Genomic DNA, 17,049 nt, shown 5'->3' on the forward strand with positions numbered 1-17,049 from the left:
ATATCACGCATGATATTAAAGTCCTCACAAAAGAATGCTTCCCCCACAGAGTTTTCAAAAGTCAGTATGTGGGGGATTTTAAGATCTTCATTCATTTATTTGGTGTTGGAGCAGATTTGTCACAGTGCATGTGTAGAGGTCAGAGGGTAACCTGTGGGAGCTGGCTCTCTCCTCTTATATGGGTCCCAAGTATCACACTCAAGTCACCATCTTTGGTGGTAGCATGTGCCTTTATATACTGAGCCATCTCGACAGCCATTTTAATCAGCTCTAACACTCTATGACCCCGAATGGGAAACTAGGGTGCATGTGGAAGGGGCTTGGGGGTGTCACCTGAGGTCAGTGATGGTGACAAAGACCTCCTGGCGCACCAGGCTGTTTAGAGAGTGCAGAGGCTCCTCCTGTACCAGCACCTGCAGTGAGAAGAAAAGAAATTCAGCCATCTGAAAACGCACCAACTCACAGGGCCAGTCATCGGAAATAGGAATGGCCTAGTAACCCAACCAGGAGTCTGCCCAGGAGGCCCTGTTCTCAGTGCCATGGGAGGGTGGCAGAGCTGTGGAAGAGCTGATTTCCTCTCAAGAACCAGGTGCCAAGCTGTCCCTTGTCCTCTCACTAGCTGTTTGCGCTGGCCCAACCTAGAGAGTCTCCCTGTGCCTCAGTTTCCACACCTGTAAAATGGTTCAACAATTCTACCTACATCATAGGTTGTTGTATTAAGTGAGCTAATTCATAACTCCTGGTAGCCCTTAACAGTTGTGTCAGTCGTTCGTCAGAATTATTATTAGTGTTTATTAGGTGTTCCAACTTCTCTTTCTACTAGAGCAGTATCTCCAGGGTCATGGTTATGCTGGTTGGTTCTACCTGTCAACTTGACACTGGAGTAGAAAATTAAGATTTCTTTGGAAAGTCAGTTGTGTTGGATGGTGTTTTGCTGGGGTGTGTTTTCCTGAAGCAGACACAGGTAAAAGGCTAAGGCAGACTCATGAAGCAATGTTTTGCTGAAACAGACAAGGGTGAAAGGATGTTTTACTAAAGCAAGCACATGAAAGGACATGTGATGAAGGATTCTTCAATAGTAACATGTATGTATTGGTCTTACATTGCGGAGTTGAGCTCCATATGTTGGGAATCCATAGGAAGAAATGCACCGAAAAGCTTCTGGTGGTGTGCTGCGGCTTCTGGCTGCTTCCTTGGACTCAGGCCAACTGGCAAAGTGATGTCGGATGAAACAAACTCATGAGTAGCTTTGGTACATCAGACTCGCATGCTGAGGCCAGACACGTGGAGGACACATGATGCTTGGACGGAGTATAAACAGGACTCAACGGATTGTGTCTTGGCTTGCTGGTTGAGCTAGCTGTGCAACGCTTGGTCTTAAGTCTTTGCTGATTTTCACTTTGCTGCAAGAGGCACAGCAGAGAACTTCTCCTGGCTTCCGGCTGGCACTGGTACCTCCTGCTGAAGCCAGTTTGGCTGAGGCCTCGCTGTTCCTGCTGGGTTGCACCAATGCTGCTGCTATCCTGACACTATTGACCTGGACTTGTGGTATATCTGTGAAGGGTTTTCCAGTGGATCAAGCTGCTGCTGCCGACCTGTGAACTGAACTGCTGATTTCCTGAAAATGCAGATGGGATTTTCTCCAAAGAACCATTCCTAAACAGGTCTCCTCACCCCCAGCTTTGAGTTTCTGCCTTGACTCCCCTCCATGATGGACGGTAACCTGGGATTGGAATAAACCCCTTCTTCCCAACGGTGCTTTGGTCAGGTTATTTACCACAGCTACAGAAAGGAAACTAGAGACACAGCTAACAGTCTGATGGCTTGTCTGAAAAAGGAACAATTTTCCACTTTATAAATGGGCAGGAGAGCCGTGCTGGGCAACCTGCCAAGCAATGGACAGGGAACTCCCTACCAGTTTGTAAACTCACTCTTTTCTGGCTATTTGTGATGATTCTAGTAACTGCAGTAACTTGTACCTCCAGACTTTGGTCTCCCCAGTCCTGTGCCCCAGTCCTGGCCACCAGGAGACATGTTTATCCATTACTTCCCATTTCTTACTAAGTACTCACTGCTCCCCTCCAGTAACTGAGAGCCTACAAAAGGCAACTTCTCAGTGTCTTTCCCCCACTCGCCTGCTCCCCTATTACCACCCAGGTCTCATAGGAGGAAGCAGGCTGATTCTTAGACCTCCTCTGTGGGCCCCAAATAAAAGCCTCCACAGGTTGTTCTCTCCATTGTCTTTTTCTCAGACCTTACAGAAACAAGACAAGCATTGGAGTCAGAGGGTCCCTGACCATAGCATGCAGTCACCCAGAGGCCCCTGGGCCCTGGTATCAGTTTCCCCATGCTTCCGTCCCTTCGCTGCAGAGATATAGAGTGGTTCTGGATCATGTTCATGGGAGTGACTGTTAATGTGGTGAAACCTCATTGGTTATCCACCATTTTGTAGGAACTGCCCTGGCCTATAGGAATGAACACTTCACAGCCACGTCTCTGCTGTATCATTTTGTTCCACTGGTTGCAGTTCAACTATTCAGGAGAGACACCAAGGCCAACTAAATTCCCTCAGGAATCTAGAATTGGGACCTCTCCGACATTCTTTCTGGATAGTCACCAACTTAGTCATTTCAGGATCCCATGAGATCCAGACTGGTCTCAAACTCACTATGTGGTCAAGGCTCACCTTGAACTCATGATCTTCCCACCTCTACCTGGGCATTACTAGCATGAATAGTCATGGCATCTCTAGCTGATCTTCAGAGAAGATTTAGCATTTGGGAGCACTGGTCCTGCAGACAAACAAAAGAGAGGCAATTTGGGGAAGAGGGAAGGTGGGGAAGAATGGACATGAATTCAGAGAAGCACAGCTAAGTGGAGAGAAAGCCCTCCTGGTGCATATGGCTGCAACAGTCTCTTGCCGTCCCTTGGTGGGGAGAACCTCTCCTTTTCCTGGTGCAGCAAGCTCTAATGGAGTTCTCCTCCTGCAGTGTCCTCATGAATGTTCTCTGGGAAGAATGTTCTCACAAGATACTGCTCAGATCTCTAAGCTTTCCTCGTCTGATGCAAACTCCGTTCTGACTGGTGGCTTGCTGCGCTTCCTGTTTTCTTTGTTTTTTTGTTTTTTTGTTTTTTTTTCTTTTTTTCTGGAGCTGGGGACCAAACCCAGGGCCTTGCGCTTGCAAGAGCTCTACCACTGAGCTAAATCCCCAGCCGCTTCCTGTTTTCTAAAGGAACTCTGATCGTGGCTTTACAGCCTGCAGGGGACACAGCATTAAGACTGTGTCTTCAGCCTTGACAGTTCTCCTGGGCTGTATGTACCTTGTCTAGCCAACTCAAAGGGTCACAACAAAAACTTGAGTCACAGGCAAACTGGGTGCATTAGTTATGCACACAGTAGGACAGTCCCTGCCTTTGAGACCTTGCTCCTCTGGAGCTTGCTAAACACCTTCCTTAGACTCTAGGGCAGGTACCTCAGCACCTTGTTGGTGTTTACATGTACGGCTGTTTTGTCTGCATGTGTGTCTGTAACACACACACACACACACACACACACACACACACACACACACACACACACCAGTGCCAGAAGAAGCCAAAGGAGAACATCAGATCCCCTGTGACTGGAGTTAAAATGGCTGTGAGCTGCTTGATGTGGGTGCTGGGATCTGAACCCTGGTCCTTTGGAAGAACAGTCAGTGCTCTTAACCGCTGAGCCACTGCTCCAGACCCTCAGCACCTTTTTTGTTGTTTTTACAATTCAGTGAGCCAGAGTTGATTTTGTTGCTCACCTCCAGAAAGAATCTTAAACAATCTTAATAAAAATGAGAGATTTGAGGAGAAGGGATGATCAAAATAGATTATACAGTTCTCAAAAAAGGTATTTTTAAAATGAGGGGGCGGGAAAGAAATCACCCCGGGGTCTGCATGATGGGGTCACAGGTTTGTGGAGCTGTAGTGAAAATGGACTCTGTAAAGACCCTTCCAGGAGCAGGGAAGTACCATGAAGGAGACACAAGAAGATAGTCTCTCTGAGAGCAAACTCAAAGGAAGGGCAGGAAGCTGGATCTGACACGAGGACCGGAGGAGCAGATGAGAATAAAGAAGTAACTGGAATAAACCGTTACCTTGAATTTGCCAGATGTGGTAGGAGGCAGAGGTATCTGGATCTCTCTGAGTTCTAGGCCAGCCTGGTCTACATAGTGAGAGAAAACCAACCAACCAACCAACCCAACCCACTAACCAACTAACTAATCAACCAACCAACCAACTAGCCAAACAAACAAACAAACAAACAAAACTAGTTATCTTGGATTTGGATCTTCATGAATAGATTCCTAGACTATCATGGAAACATTTCCCCCAAACAGAAACAGAAGAAAGATTTTAAAAATGAGTTTGTCTCAAGAGTCTCGATGAAATCCCGGCAGACCTTGGGGCATCCAAGGGTTAGGGACACTAAATGACGCGGTGAGTAGGCGGTTGTGAAGGGTCCAGATGAAAAGGATGGAGTCCCAAGCTGGCTGAGGAGAAGGAAGACGCAGAGGACGAGTCTGGACAGCAGGGCTCACTTACCACAGCCTTTTTATTTACTTGTGTGTGTGAGCAAGAGTCAGCCAAGTACACACAAAAATCCATTCCTTGGTGTTCCTGAGCAGTCAGGTTTATTTAGACAAGTTTTTTTTGTTTATTCACATTCATCTGCGTTGTTTCCAGTGTTCTGTTCTCCCATACCGAGTGGCCATAACATTTGTGTCTCCATCTTCAGAGAATTTCTGGGTAATGTGATGGTATGTTTACCCTTTTTTTTTTTTTTTTTTTTTTTGGTTCTTTTTTTTCGGAGCTGGGGACCGAACCCAGGGCCTTGTGCTTCCTAGGCAAGCGCTCTACCACTGAGCTAAATCCCCAACCCCTTATGTTTACCCTTTTAAGACAATGCCCAACTGTTCTCCAAGCTGGCTGAGGAGAAGGAAGATGCAGAGGACAAGTTCATCTTTCCAGCGGCAGTGTATTAAAACCTCACTCTGTACCCTCACCAGCACCCCACACTGCCTTTTGATTCTGGCCAGTGTCCTGGTGTGTAATGGAATTTTACTGCGTTTTAAACTCATTTCTCCCTAATCAGAGAGATGAACACTTTCCATGGGCGTTAACAGGGGCTCTCTTTGGAGGTGTGTAGTGCGATGTTTGCCTTCCATTGCACATTTTGCTTTGGTTTCATTGGCGTTTTGTTTAATGCACGAACTGAGCTGTGCGTCATGGGGGTCAAGAGAGGGAAACTGATGTCTTTAAGGGTTGTGTTTGGCACTTGCACTGGCTAATTGTGTGTCAATTTGAGACAAGCTAGTTATTTTGAAAGAGAAAACCTCAGCTGAGAAAAACCCCACTAGACTGGCACATGGGCTAGTCTCTGGGGTATTTTTTTTTTTTTTGATAGATGATTGATGGGAGAGGATCCGAATCCCTGTGGGTGGTGCCACTCCTGGGCTGGTGGTCCTATCCAAGGAAGCTGAGCAAAGCATGAGGAACAAGCCATAACCAACACTCCTTCTTGACTTTCCTCAGTGATGGGCAGTTATCTGGAGGGGTAAGTGGAATAAATCCTTTCCTCTCCAAGTTGCTTTCGGTTATAGTGTTTTATTACAGCAATAGAAACCCTACTTTATACAGCCATTCATTAAGGTGGGCCAAGAAAGGTGAACTAATGCCTTTAAGATCTTTCTCTGCAAAACTCCAACCTTTCCCTCCTCATGAGTCGCCACAGAACTGCTTCTTCTGCTGTGCCCCTCACCTCTTGGTGTTGAAGAATGCTTATACATATGGCTGGAGTGACAGAGTAGATTCGACTATCCATGCGATTTTTTCATGGATATAACTACGCTTACGTTTTGTAGACAGAAGCCCTTCTCAGCACATATTTTGATAGACACCAGAAACAACATGTTACTACTGGTTGGGTCCACTTGCAGAAGAAGAGTGGGCTTGTGCTGTCTGTGATTTGCATTCGTAGGTTTTCCAGGTTGGCTGGCTGAACTGCCTGACAATCTATTGCTGTCAATCCTGGCGCAAACACAACTTGGAAAGTAATTCAAGTTGTCTTGGTCCCGTGGCTGTTCACAGCCAAGTAGAAAGCTGAAATAATTCATATATCTGCATTCTTTCAATCTGTTCTTCTTGACGATTATTTGGAATAGTTCTTAATCTACTTGCTTTTCAAACAATGTCATTTCTGGGTAACTGAAGACTCTTAGAGGAAAAGGGTTAAAGTTGGTAAAGGATCCTGGAACTGTGTCTCCTGGCAATGCTGTTAGCTGGTAAGCCTTCATTTTTAGAAGGTTCCTGTCAGCCCAACAAGTTCCACAGATCTCTGGTTTGGGGGGAGCTGTTCACATTCTGGGATATGTAAACAGTGACAGACTCAGAAGTCCAGAGGTTGGGAGACACTGTAGGGAGCCTTCTCAGGCAGGACACTAAAGCCCCAAGAGGTAATATGTGTGAGTGACTGCATCACTCCTTTGCAGAATCTTTCTGGAGCCTCTGACACATCATCCATCTCTTTATTCCCCCATGTACTCATTTAAGCTTTTTTGTCAGAGTCCCACAACTCTTTGTAGCTTGCTAGACTAATGAGCAGGTATTATGCCCTCTCTGTAGCCTCAGTGCCAGTGTCTGGAACCGGCAGTCATTTAACAAGACGCTATGAATAGAAGAGTGTTGGCAGAGGTAGCAGAAGGAAGTACAAACCGGAAAAAATATAACAGTGACAATAGTGCTATCATGTTCCTCAAATGTGGACCATGTGTCAGAGACTGTATACAACTTACATTTATTTTTAATTAAATGTTCACAATAACTCTGTAAAGTAAACACAGCTGTTCTTATTTTATCAGTGAGAAACTAAGACAGTCATAAATAATTTCCTGAACTTACACAGCTATAAAGAGGCAATGCTAGGGGCTGGGGATTTAGCTCAGTGGTAGAGCGCTTACCTAGGAAGCGCAAGGCCCTGGGTTCGGTCCCCAGCTCCGAAAAAAAGAACCAAAAAAAAAAAAAAAGAGGCAATGCTAACACTTGAACCCAAGCATTTGACAACTTTGCCCCCAAACTACTCTTTAAATATTACAATTGTTGAAAAACTTAAATGCAATTCCTCTCTCCCTTTAAAAAAAAAAAAAGAGTCGTGTCTCAAGAGTCTTTTCCTTGTTGAGCAGATGTTGTGGATTTGATCTAATGCCGCTGTATTATGTTAATCTGGTCCCCAATATTGTACCAGAATCTACATGGGACCCTGCACCCAGTTGGTTTTGATTGGTAAATAAAGTTGCCAGCAATCAACGGCTGGGCAGGAAGACAGAGGCTGGACTTTAGGATTCCTGAGCAGGGGACTGAGGAAAAAGCAGGAAAAGGTACATCTGCCAAGAAAGGTAGAGAGATACCAGGCCTGAGGTGCAGAAGACAGAGAAACATTTGTCATGTAGGTGCTGGGGAACATGCCGAGGGGCTGCAGGTCTGGGTCAGGGCAGCAAAGATGGGATATAGATTTTAGTAAGTAATAACTGGGAATATCAAAGGAGGGTCTGCCAGCCACATGGAGGCTAGGAAGTAGCCTAGCCCATTGAGCTGTCTAAGGCATATTAAAGTATAAAGGCTGTGTGTGTGTGTGTGTGTGTGTGTGTGTGTGTGTGTGTGTGTCATTCGTTCAGGAACCTAGATAACACTGGAGCCCTGCCACTGCTGGGTGGGAGTCGATTTGAGCAGGATTAATTGGGTACTGCTATAAGCAGACATTGCTATGAGATGACAGGGCCATGGGCCAGTCAAGAGTTCCAGCATGGCGGAGCTCGCTGCTGAGCCCACAGTACTTACAGTGAGAATATGCACTATTTCTGCCGTGTGACGGTGAATAAATGATTCCGTGCTTTCATCATAAGGTATAGTTTGGCTCAAAGAAGACAAAGATCTTAGGAACTTCAACTTTTGAAGTTCACCCTGAATTTGTGGGAAAAATGATAAAAATCTAATTACACATCACAATTGCAATTACACATCACAATTTGACAGATGTACAGAGCTTTTGCAAAGTTCCTTGAATGTTTTTAAGTGTATGCCATCTTATTCTGTCCAGATCAGTCTTTACAAGGAATGCACAAATCAGAAGCGTGCCAAGGAACTTCCTTACCACCTCCTTGGCTGGGGGCCTCACGCCAGGCCCTGGGCTACACTGAGTGCCCTCTCCACTTCAGGCTTCACTACCCCGTCTACCTACCCTCTGTCTGCTGCTAGGTTAGATTCCCAGCGTGACCTCTGGTTCTGTTGCTTCTAGTTTCTTGATGTCATTTGAGTCACCATTTCGAATCAAGTTCTTTTTTTTTTTTTTTTTTTTTTTTTTTGTTCTTTTTTTCGGAGCTGGGGACCTTACACTTCCTAGGCAAGCGCTCTACCACTGAGCTAAATCCCCAACCCCTCAAGTCAAGTTCTTAAGGCTTCCTTAAAAAAATGCAAGCTCTGACTTGAATAAAATTTTTTCATATCAATACTTTGTTTTTGGCTCTTATCAGAAAGCAAAATCTTATTATAGAAACTTTAAAATAAAATGTAAAGAGGAAAATATAGACCGATTCCAACCTTAAGAATATTTCTTCCCAGAACTCAAGAGGCAGAGGCTGGTGGATCTCTGTGAGTTTGAGGCCAGCCTGGTCTATATAGAGAATTCCAAGACAGCTGGGGCTATTACACTGAGAAACCCTGTCTCAAAAAACAATAACAAAGCAAAAAGCGAACAGCAACAGCAGCAGCAGTCTTTGGGTCTTCTCCCAGCTACAGATGGGATAAATTAGCACTCATTCCCTAGAGAACAAGGAGCATCTATGGCCTCCACCTGCTCCCAAGGGCAGGAATTACAGGAGCATCCCCTATCCTGCATTTCCTGCTCTCCCAGTTTTGTTTTTGTTTGTTTGTATCCTTTTTCTTTTTGTGGCCAGGTGCATTGTTCTCAATTTTTTTTTTTTTTTTTGGTTCTTTTTTTCGGAGCTGGGGACCGAACCCAGGGCCTTGCGCTTCCTAGGTAAGCGCTCTACCACTGAGCTAAATCTCCAGCCTTATTCTCAAATTTAAATTTGATCAGTGTGATGGTTTGTATATGCTCAGCCCAGGGAGTAGAGGCACTAGTGGAGGGTGTGGCCCTGTTGAAGTAGGTGTGGCCTTGTTGGAGTAGATGTGTCACTGTGGGGGTGAGCTTTGTCCTAGCTTCCTGTGCCTTCCACTGTGCCTTCAGATGAAGATGTGGAACTCTCAGCTCCTCCTGCACCCTGCCTGCCTGGATGCTGCCATGCTCCTGCCTTGATGATAATGAACTGAACCTGTGAACCTGTAAGCCAGCCCCAATTAAATGTTGTCCTTATAAAAATTGCCTTGGTCGGGGTTGGGGATTTAGCTCAGTGGTAGAGCACTTGCCTAGCAAGCGCAAGGCCCTGGGTTCGGTCCCCAGCTCTGAAAAAAGGGGAAAAAAAAAAAAAGAATTGCCTTGGTCATAGCAGTAAAACCCTAACTAAGACAATCAGGTAATTCCTTATCTACAGGAGTTTAACAGTACCCAACGAAGTCAAGACCCTTCCCAATGTGATACAGCTGACCTCTTCAAATCCAGTCTTGCTTTGTCCCCAAGGCAGTCACAGGTCCAGTCAATTAACTTCCATGATGCCCTTTTTTGCTTGTGGGTGTAACTTCCTACCCTCTCTACATTTCTTGCTATAACTGCACGCATTTTAGGAGTTGAATCATAACTTTTTGTCTTGAAGCAGTCACGAGCCCTTCCTAAGCACACCCGCAGCTATCACAACATCTGAGATAACCTCATATAATTATTTTTCTCTTTATCTATTCCTTTGTTAACAAAGGAGTGGGCTTTCTTTTGTTTTAATTCACTGTACCAATCTAAATCCTTTATTAAGCAAAGAAAATTTTTATAAAACCTTGTGATATTAGACACAAAGAGTAGTTTCAAATTTTAAAATAAAATATTTTACCGCAACACTGAATACCAACAGACTGATTTCTGGTGTGTTGTTGTTGTTGAATTAGCATTATACATAAAAATCTCTAATTTAATAAAATTTCATAAACCAAGAATTCATTTAGGGGCTGGAGAGATGGCTCAGCGGTTAGGAGCACTGACTGCTCTTCCAGAGGTCCTGAGTTCAATTCCCAGCAGCCACATGGTGGCTCACAACCATCCATAATGGGATCCGATGCCCTCTTCTGGTGTGTCTGAAGACAGCGACAGTGTACTCACATTATATAAAATAAATAAATAAATCAAAAAAAAAAAAGAATTCACATTTAGCCCACAAAGAGAGATGGTATCAGTGTTCTAGAAGCCTCTCTGCTATGGTGTCCCAGTGCAGGCTCCAAAGGTTCTTTAGTGTAATTTGACAACTTTCGGCTGATTATATTTATGTTACAAGGTAATTTTATGACTTTTTAAAGCATCATATCACAAAATGTACCGTTTGAAGGCAGTATATAGAATTCTATGAATTCTAAGACATGCACATACATACAGGTTACCACCACCATAGCCAGGGCACAGAACAGTTCTATTGCCCTTAAGTTCCCCTCAGGCTGCCATTCCTCTTTGGCCATGCCCTCGCCACGCCCTCCCATGGGAACCTCTCTTCTGTTTACCTTCACTGTCATTCTGTTCTAAGTTGTCCTGTAACTGAAAGAATACCGATAAGGTATGAGTGACTGGCTTCTTTGGTGATGATGCCTTGGAGACAGAACTGTGCTGCTCTGACTATCTCCTGTTTACCCTTCCATTGGTGAGCATTAGTCAGCATTCTGGTGTATAGACATGCTGTAGCTTTTTAATCTCACCATACTATGTGTGACTGGCATTAGGCCTTATAAGTAGCAGGTGTGTATTTACTTACTCCTTGTTGATTGGATAAATGAGATTTAAAAGCCCCAAAGAAGGTAAAATTGCTGGGAATACTAACAGAAAGAAGTTGCTGAAGAAAATGCTTTCCATGAAAGCCGAGGCCAAGCAAATTATTCCACGTAGGATAGGAGACATTAAGTTAGAGAGTAAGAAAGTGAACTGTTTGGCAGACAAGCATGAGGACCTCAGTTCAATTCCCAGGACTCATTTGAAAACTATGAGTGTGGTTAGCCAGACTAGTCTAATCGGAGAGTCGCAGATTGACTCGATCTCAATCAAACATGGTGGCTCACTCCTGAGGAACAAGCTTGGTCCTCTACATGCATGTGCACTCAATATGCATACACACACACACACACACACACACACACACACACACACACACAGAAAGAGAGAGAGAGAGAGAGAGAGAGAGAGAGAGAGAGAGAGAGAGAGAGAGAGAACGAATGAACATACATTTTCTGGTAAACATTAAAAGTGAAAATCAAAACAATGCTGATTTTGGACAGTTATAAGGACCTAGCATCTAATTCTCTTTGGTGACAGTACAAATCCACTTTATGTCAGTGGTTCTCAACCTTCTTGATGCTATAACCCTGTTGTGGTGACTCCCAAACAAAATTATTTTGTTGTTATTTTATAACAACAATTTTGCTACTGCTATGAATCATAACTGTCTGATATGTCACGACCCACAGGTTGAGAACCACTGTTTATATGCTAAGTAGACATTTTAGCAGAATCTACTGAAAGTTTGAAAACGGCACTTACAGAAACTGTTGGGAAAGTGCTTGCTGTGTGTGGTGGTCTGAGTGAGAATGGCCCCCATAGGCGCATATGTTTGAATACTTGGTCCCCAGGCTTTGGAACTACGGAAAGGATTAGGAAGTGGCAGTTGGAGGAGCTATGCCATTAGAGATGGGCCTTGAGTTTCAAAAGTGCACACCATTCCCAGGGCGAGCTTTCTCTGCCTTCTGCTTTTAGACCAAGTTGTGAGCTCTCCACCTCTGGCCTCCATATGCATGTATACACATACGAACATGACACACACAGGAACATAGACCACATGTATACACATTTGAACATGACATACACAGAAATATATACCACATGTATACACATGTGAACATGACACACACAGGAACATAGACCACATGTATACACATACGAACATGACACACACAGGAACATAGACCATACATACACACACACAAGTGACACATACTGCTTGAGACATTTATTGGTGTATCAAAGAATTATTTATGGGATATAGAGAAACAGATACCTAAGAATATTTATCTATGAACTAAAAGAAAAAAAATCTACCAGAAAGAATCTAATGGCTAATGGTGGGATATTGTTAAACAAATTAGGGCATTGTTTTCTTTTTTAATTTTGAGATTATCTACATATGAGTGGTTTGCCTGTATTATGCATGTGCACCATGTGTGTGCCGGATGCCTTCAGAGGTCAGAAGAGGATGTCAGTTCCTGGGATGGGAGTTATAGACAGTTGGGGGATGCCATCTGGGTGCCAAGAACGGAACCTGGGTCCTCAGAAAGAGTGGCCAGTGCCCTCAGCTGCTGAGCCATCTCTGCAGCCTCCAGCGTCGTTTTCTTTCTTTTTTTTTTTGGGGGGGGTTCTTTTTTTCGGAGCTGGGGACCGAACCCAGGGCCTTGCGCTTCCTAGGTAAGCGCTCTACCACTGAGCTAAATCCCCAGCCCCCAGCGTCGTTTTCTTATATTCCACTTAGTCATTTATGTTTGTTTTAAAGCTACAGAAAGAAATTCTTGGGAGGCAGAGGCAGGTAGATCTTTGAGTTCAACCAGCCTGGTCTGTATGAGTTCTAAGACAGCCAGGATACATAGAGAGACACTACGTAGTCTTACCCCAATTTTCAAGGTCCAGCACTGTGTGTGCCCATGCCTGTCTTTACCCTATCTTGTATCACCATCCCCCTCTGTGACCAGGATTTAAGCGTTGAGGACTTGGGTTCCTCAAGAGTGCTATGTCCCCTCTGACTACTTCTATAGTGCTCCATGCTCGAAGTTCTAACTTTCACTCTCTTCTTTTAACCCTTGGACCTGAGCTCAGAGATAACTTCCTCAGAGGTGCCTTCCCTTCCCTCAGGTCAAGGTCTCTTACATTCTCACAGGACTGGGTCACCTCAACAATGAGACACCGGATAACTAGTAAACAGGACAGTACAGAGCTGCAGTTACTCACCTAGAACATGCGTGACTATTTTTACTGGTTTTCTATAATTAGAGACATTTGTAGGGATAGAAAATGCTAATAGTGGTTATGTGAAGAAAGTGGGATTAGAGAAGATTAACCTTTACTTTTTATTATGGCTCTAATATTTATTTTGTTTCTTATAAATATAATAAATAATTTTAATGATTTATAAATATAAAAATTACAAGGATAAAAATACATTTTATAACCCATAAAGTACTTGTATATATAATAATGGATTATTGAAAATATTTTTTATTATTGGGAATAAATTGGATTGTTCATTAAGACTGCTGTACATACCTTTAGATCACCATGTAAAACCTCCTGGATAGACTGGACCAGCCTCTCAACACTGGCCTCACTGAGGGGCTCCTGGAGAGTTGGGGATCTGAGATTATCTGGAAGGGACTCCTGAGGGAGTATAGGGATGTCAGAGATGTCCGAATCTAATACCAAAAGAAAGACACTGGTGATGCCTCCGTGTGCTGTGAAGTGACGTTGCCACAGGGCAGGCATCTTCTCCTGCACCCCTGACCCAGACGCTGTCCTCCCCCAACTCCCACGTTTTTTTCAACTGCAAAATCAGTTTCTTAGAGCTTCCTAGCCACAAGGACCTGTAGGCCAGAGTGTAATAAAATGGTAAAGATAATAACCTTTAAAATCTCAAGTCTCAATGCCTCGGTTGATAGTTGACCAGTGTTCCTAGAGCTTCTCCAACCGTCTGAATGTGAATAGACAAATGATTGACCTTCTGCAGGAGGCCAGTATGTCCGTAGGTCACAATGGCCACACAGATCTTGTCAGGAAAATCAATTCTGAAAATCCTTCCATCTTAATTCAGAGAACCAAACAGGTCAAAACCAACACTGAATTTTCATAACCAGCTTTCAACTTCAGATACAGGGATCTGCTGCTTCTGGTAGGTGCCCAGGACTGGAATCCTAGACCTTTCCAATGACTACCAAAAACCTACACAAACATCGGAGAGGCTGCTTTCCCTTGGATGCACTGAGGTACAGAAGCCTATCCTAAGCAATCCCAGTATGATCTTGTTGTCAGAGAACAAATTCAATGATAAAAGAGATGGCCTCATAGAAGGGAAAAAATTCAGCATTTCACAAATAATTGAAACTCCTGGGGTCTGGACTTAACCGTAAAAACTTCTTTAAAACTCAGTTCAAAGAGTCGCTACACAACGAGTAAGCAGAGCACATCCAGCACTGCTCTCCTGCCGACTTGAAAAGATTAAAAGGGCCCTGAGGATTGCAGCCCTGGTTTTGTTCTCTCTCTGGTCTCCTGAAGGACTCAGCTGGGGAAGGAAGTCCTCCACTTCCTGTCTTCACTGATTACAGTAATTACAGTTTCCGCTTATTTCCCTCTGGTCAGGACGGAGGTTCTTCACTCTGCCTCATCTCCCCTTCCTCCACATGTGTTACCGCTCTCTTCCTTGCTGACTCCTCCCCTCTCTTCAGGTCTAAGCTCCAAATGCCCCCTGGCCAATAAGGACCTGTGGCACATCAAATACTCTGACCTGCACGCCCCATCACCTGGATTACACGTGACTCTAGCTGTGTATCTCCAAGTACGCGGTGCCTGTGCTGCTCATGGCTGCATCTCCAAGGAGTCTGGTCATGTTGGGACACAGCAGGACATTGACCTCTGAGCAGATGGATGACCCACTGTGATCCCAGGCATGGCTGACCCTCCCTCCTCTTCTCTCAGGGGTTGTCTTTAGCCCTTCCTAAAACTGCTGACCAGGACCACTGACAGCAGGGTTCCCGTGTCTCTTCCTTGTTGTCTCAGCCTCGTGTTAATTCTTCCACAGTGCTCACCATTCCTCCGATTGCCTTAGTTACTGTGTTTTGTAAGGTCTCTTTGCTGTGCTGTGCCAGCTACAGATAGCGGGGACCATGGGTGTTGGTTACTGAATAATAGTGGTTACCAAAATAGTTGGTTACTGAATAATAGTGGTTACCAAATATACTGCCGTACACTCAGCCTCTCCTCCTGTACTCAATCCCTGTTTGCTGAATGCAGGATAGTTAACCTGCAGGCCAATTCAGATCCCACCTTCAACATGAAGACACTTCAGCCGTCAGCCAAACCGGTCTCTCTTTTTATGAAATCCCTCAAAGTTTTAACATCATGAACCAAATTAATGAACCTCTGGCTAAGGGCTATTCAATCAATAGCTCTTGGTAGGACTCTTTTTTTTTTGAGATTTATTTATTTTTATTTGATGTGTAAGCATGCTTTGTCTGCATTTATGTCTGTGCACCATGTGCGTGCAATATCCAAAGAGGTCAGAAATGAGGATTGGATCTCCTGGAACTGGGTAACAGAGGGGGTGAGCTACCCCATGGGTCTGGGATTCGAACCTGGTGCTCCACGAGTGCAGTGAGTACTGTAGGCCACACTTTAAAAGAGAAGTCTAGGGTATAGCTTGGTGGCAGAACATTACCTAGCATGTAAAAAGTCCTGGGTTCAACTCCTAGTATGGGAAAACAGGGCAAAAATCCTTCTTTCCATTCAGTTTTAAAATACACACGCGTCCCTCTCACCTGCAAATTCAACACTAGGTCCGCCTTTGTGAATGTCATCTAAGTTGCTCAGCTGTAGATCTACACTTCCTGAGTCACTGTCAGAAGCACAGGGGATCACTACTTCTTCTGTGCCACTGACCCTGGAAAGCAGAGAGGAAATTCAAAGACTTAGTTTCCCAGAAGCGCCTTGGCCATAGCAATCTGTTGAAAGCCCAGCGTATCCCCTTCTTAGAGAAGCATTTATTGGTCATCAATCTAGACTGAGTAGCCTCCCCCGACCCCGATTCGGCTAATTTGCTTTCACAGTATTTGTTCATTATTGTGCCAACTATCAGACATCTTGTCCCCGATGCATTGCCAGCACCCAGGATGATGTCAATCTCCTAGGAGTGATGGGTAGGTGGACGAATGAGGACACACTGTGGTACGACGGTCCCACCTTTGTTTGGATTGCGTTTGTCTTATGGCTTATAATTCCTTCCAGTATAGCATCCGGTTATTCATTTATTCCTGCTAGGGCAAGTCAGGGCTTCTCATGTGCTAAGCACAAGACTGTACCCCAGCCCAATTCTACCTCAGACTAATTAACTGACTCGTTTATTAATTTACATATTTTTTGCAGTGCAAGGTATCAAGCCAGAGTCCAGTTTATTCTAGGCAGGCACTCTACCAATGAGCTTTATCCCACGCTTCCAATTCAGTTATTTACAATGTTCAGGGGCTAATCATTTCTTCTGCCAAGAAGTAGGCTCCCTGCAGTGGAGGATCATAGGCCGCTCTGGATGTATTTATTTCAGCAGACTAGAGCAGTGACGGCACTCTAGAGGATGAAACGGGAGGACTGCCATGCAGTCAGCCTGACTCGGGCTATGAAGTGAGACCCCATCATCTCAACAAAATAGAGCAAAAGGACAAAACAAGGAAGCTGCTGAGTGAAGGTTGATGTCTATATGCAGGTGAGGGCTGGCACAAGTAAGGTCAATAAAAATTAAGGTGGGGACAAAGCTTTTGTAAGTCAGGAGAGAAGAGGAAGGAGAACGGAAATGGAGAAGGATGACCTAGATCCAGGTGGTCTTGAATTGTCAAGGTAGTTGGGATGGATTTCTTTTTTTTTTTTTTTAATTCATTTATTATATATAAGTACACTGTAGCTGTCTTCAGACACACCAGAAGAGGGCATCGGGTCTCCTTACAGATGGTTGTGAGCCACCATGTGGTTGCTGGGAATTGAACTCAGGACCTCTGGAAGAGCAGTCGGGTGCTCTTAACCGCTGAGCCATCTCTCCAGCCCCGGGATGGATTTCTATAGGCAAATTTATTTTATCT

General features: G+C 44.5%; 1 protein-coding gene across 13 annotated transcripts in view; it reads right to left on the reverse strand.

Annotated features, from left to right (window-relative positions):
• The window catches only part of Mroh8 (maestro heat-like repeat family member 8), a 68,453-nt gene that overhangs the window by 43,728 nt on the left and 7,676 nt on the right, over nucleotides 1-17,049 (reverse strand). For 12 of the 13 annotated variants that reach the window (XR_010065008.1, XM_039106714.2, XM_008762427.4 and 9 more), the window contains exons 2-5: nucleotides 15,742-15,863; nucleotides 13,481-13,626; nucleotides 7,867-7,989; nucleotides 334-413 (exon numbers count right to left, since the gene is read on the reverse strand). Coding sequence is in view for 12 of the 13 variants with exons in the window: in XM_039106714.2 (XP_038962642.1) it covers nucleotides 334-413; nucleotides 7,867-7,989; nucleotides 13,481-13,626; nucleotides 15,742-15,863 (471 nt within the window). In the remaining variant the exon portion in view is untranslated. The remainder of the gene's footprint in view (nucleotides 1-333; nucleotides 414-7,866; nucleotides 7,990-13,480; nucleotides 13,627-15,741; nucleotides 15,864-17,049) is intronic. The other variant, XM_039106715.2, reaches the window with a different exon arrangement.

This window comes from Rattus norvegicus, chromosome 3 (assembly GCF_036323735.1).
Source record: "Rattus norvegicus strain BN/NHsdMcwi chromosome 3, GRCr8, whole genome shotgun sequence".
NCBI classification, from domain to species: Eukaryota; Metazoa; Chordata; class Mammalia; order Rodentia; family Muridae; genus Rattus; species Rattus norvegicus.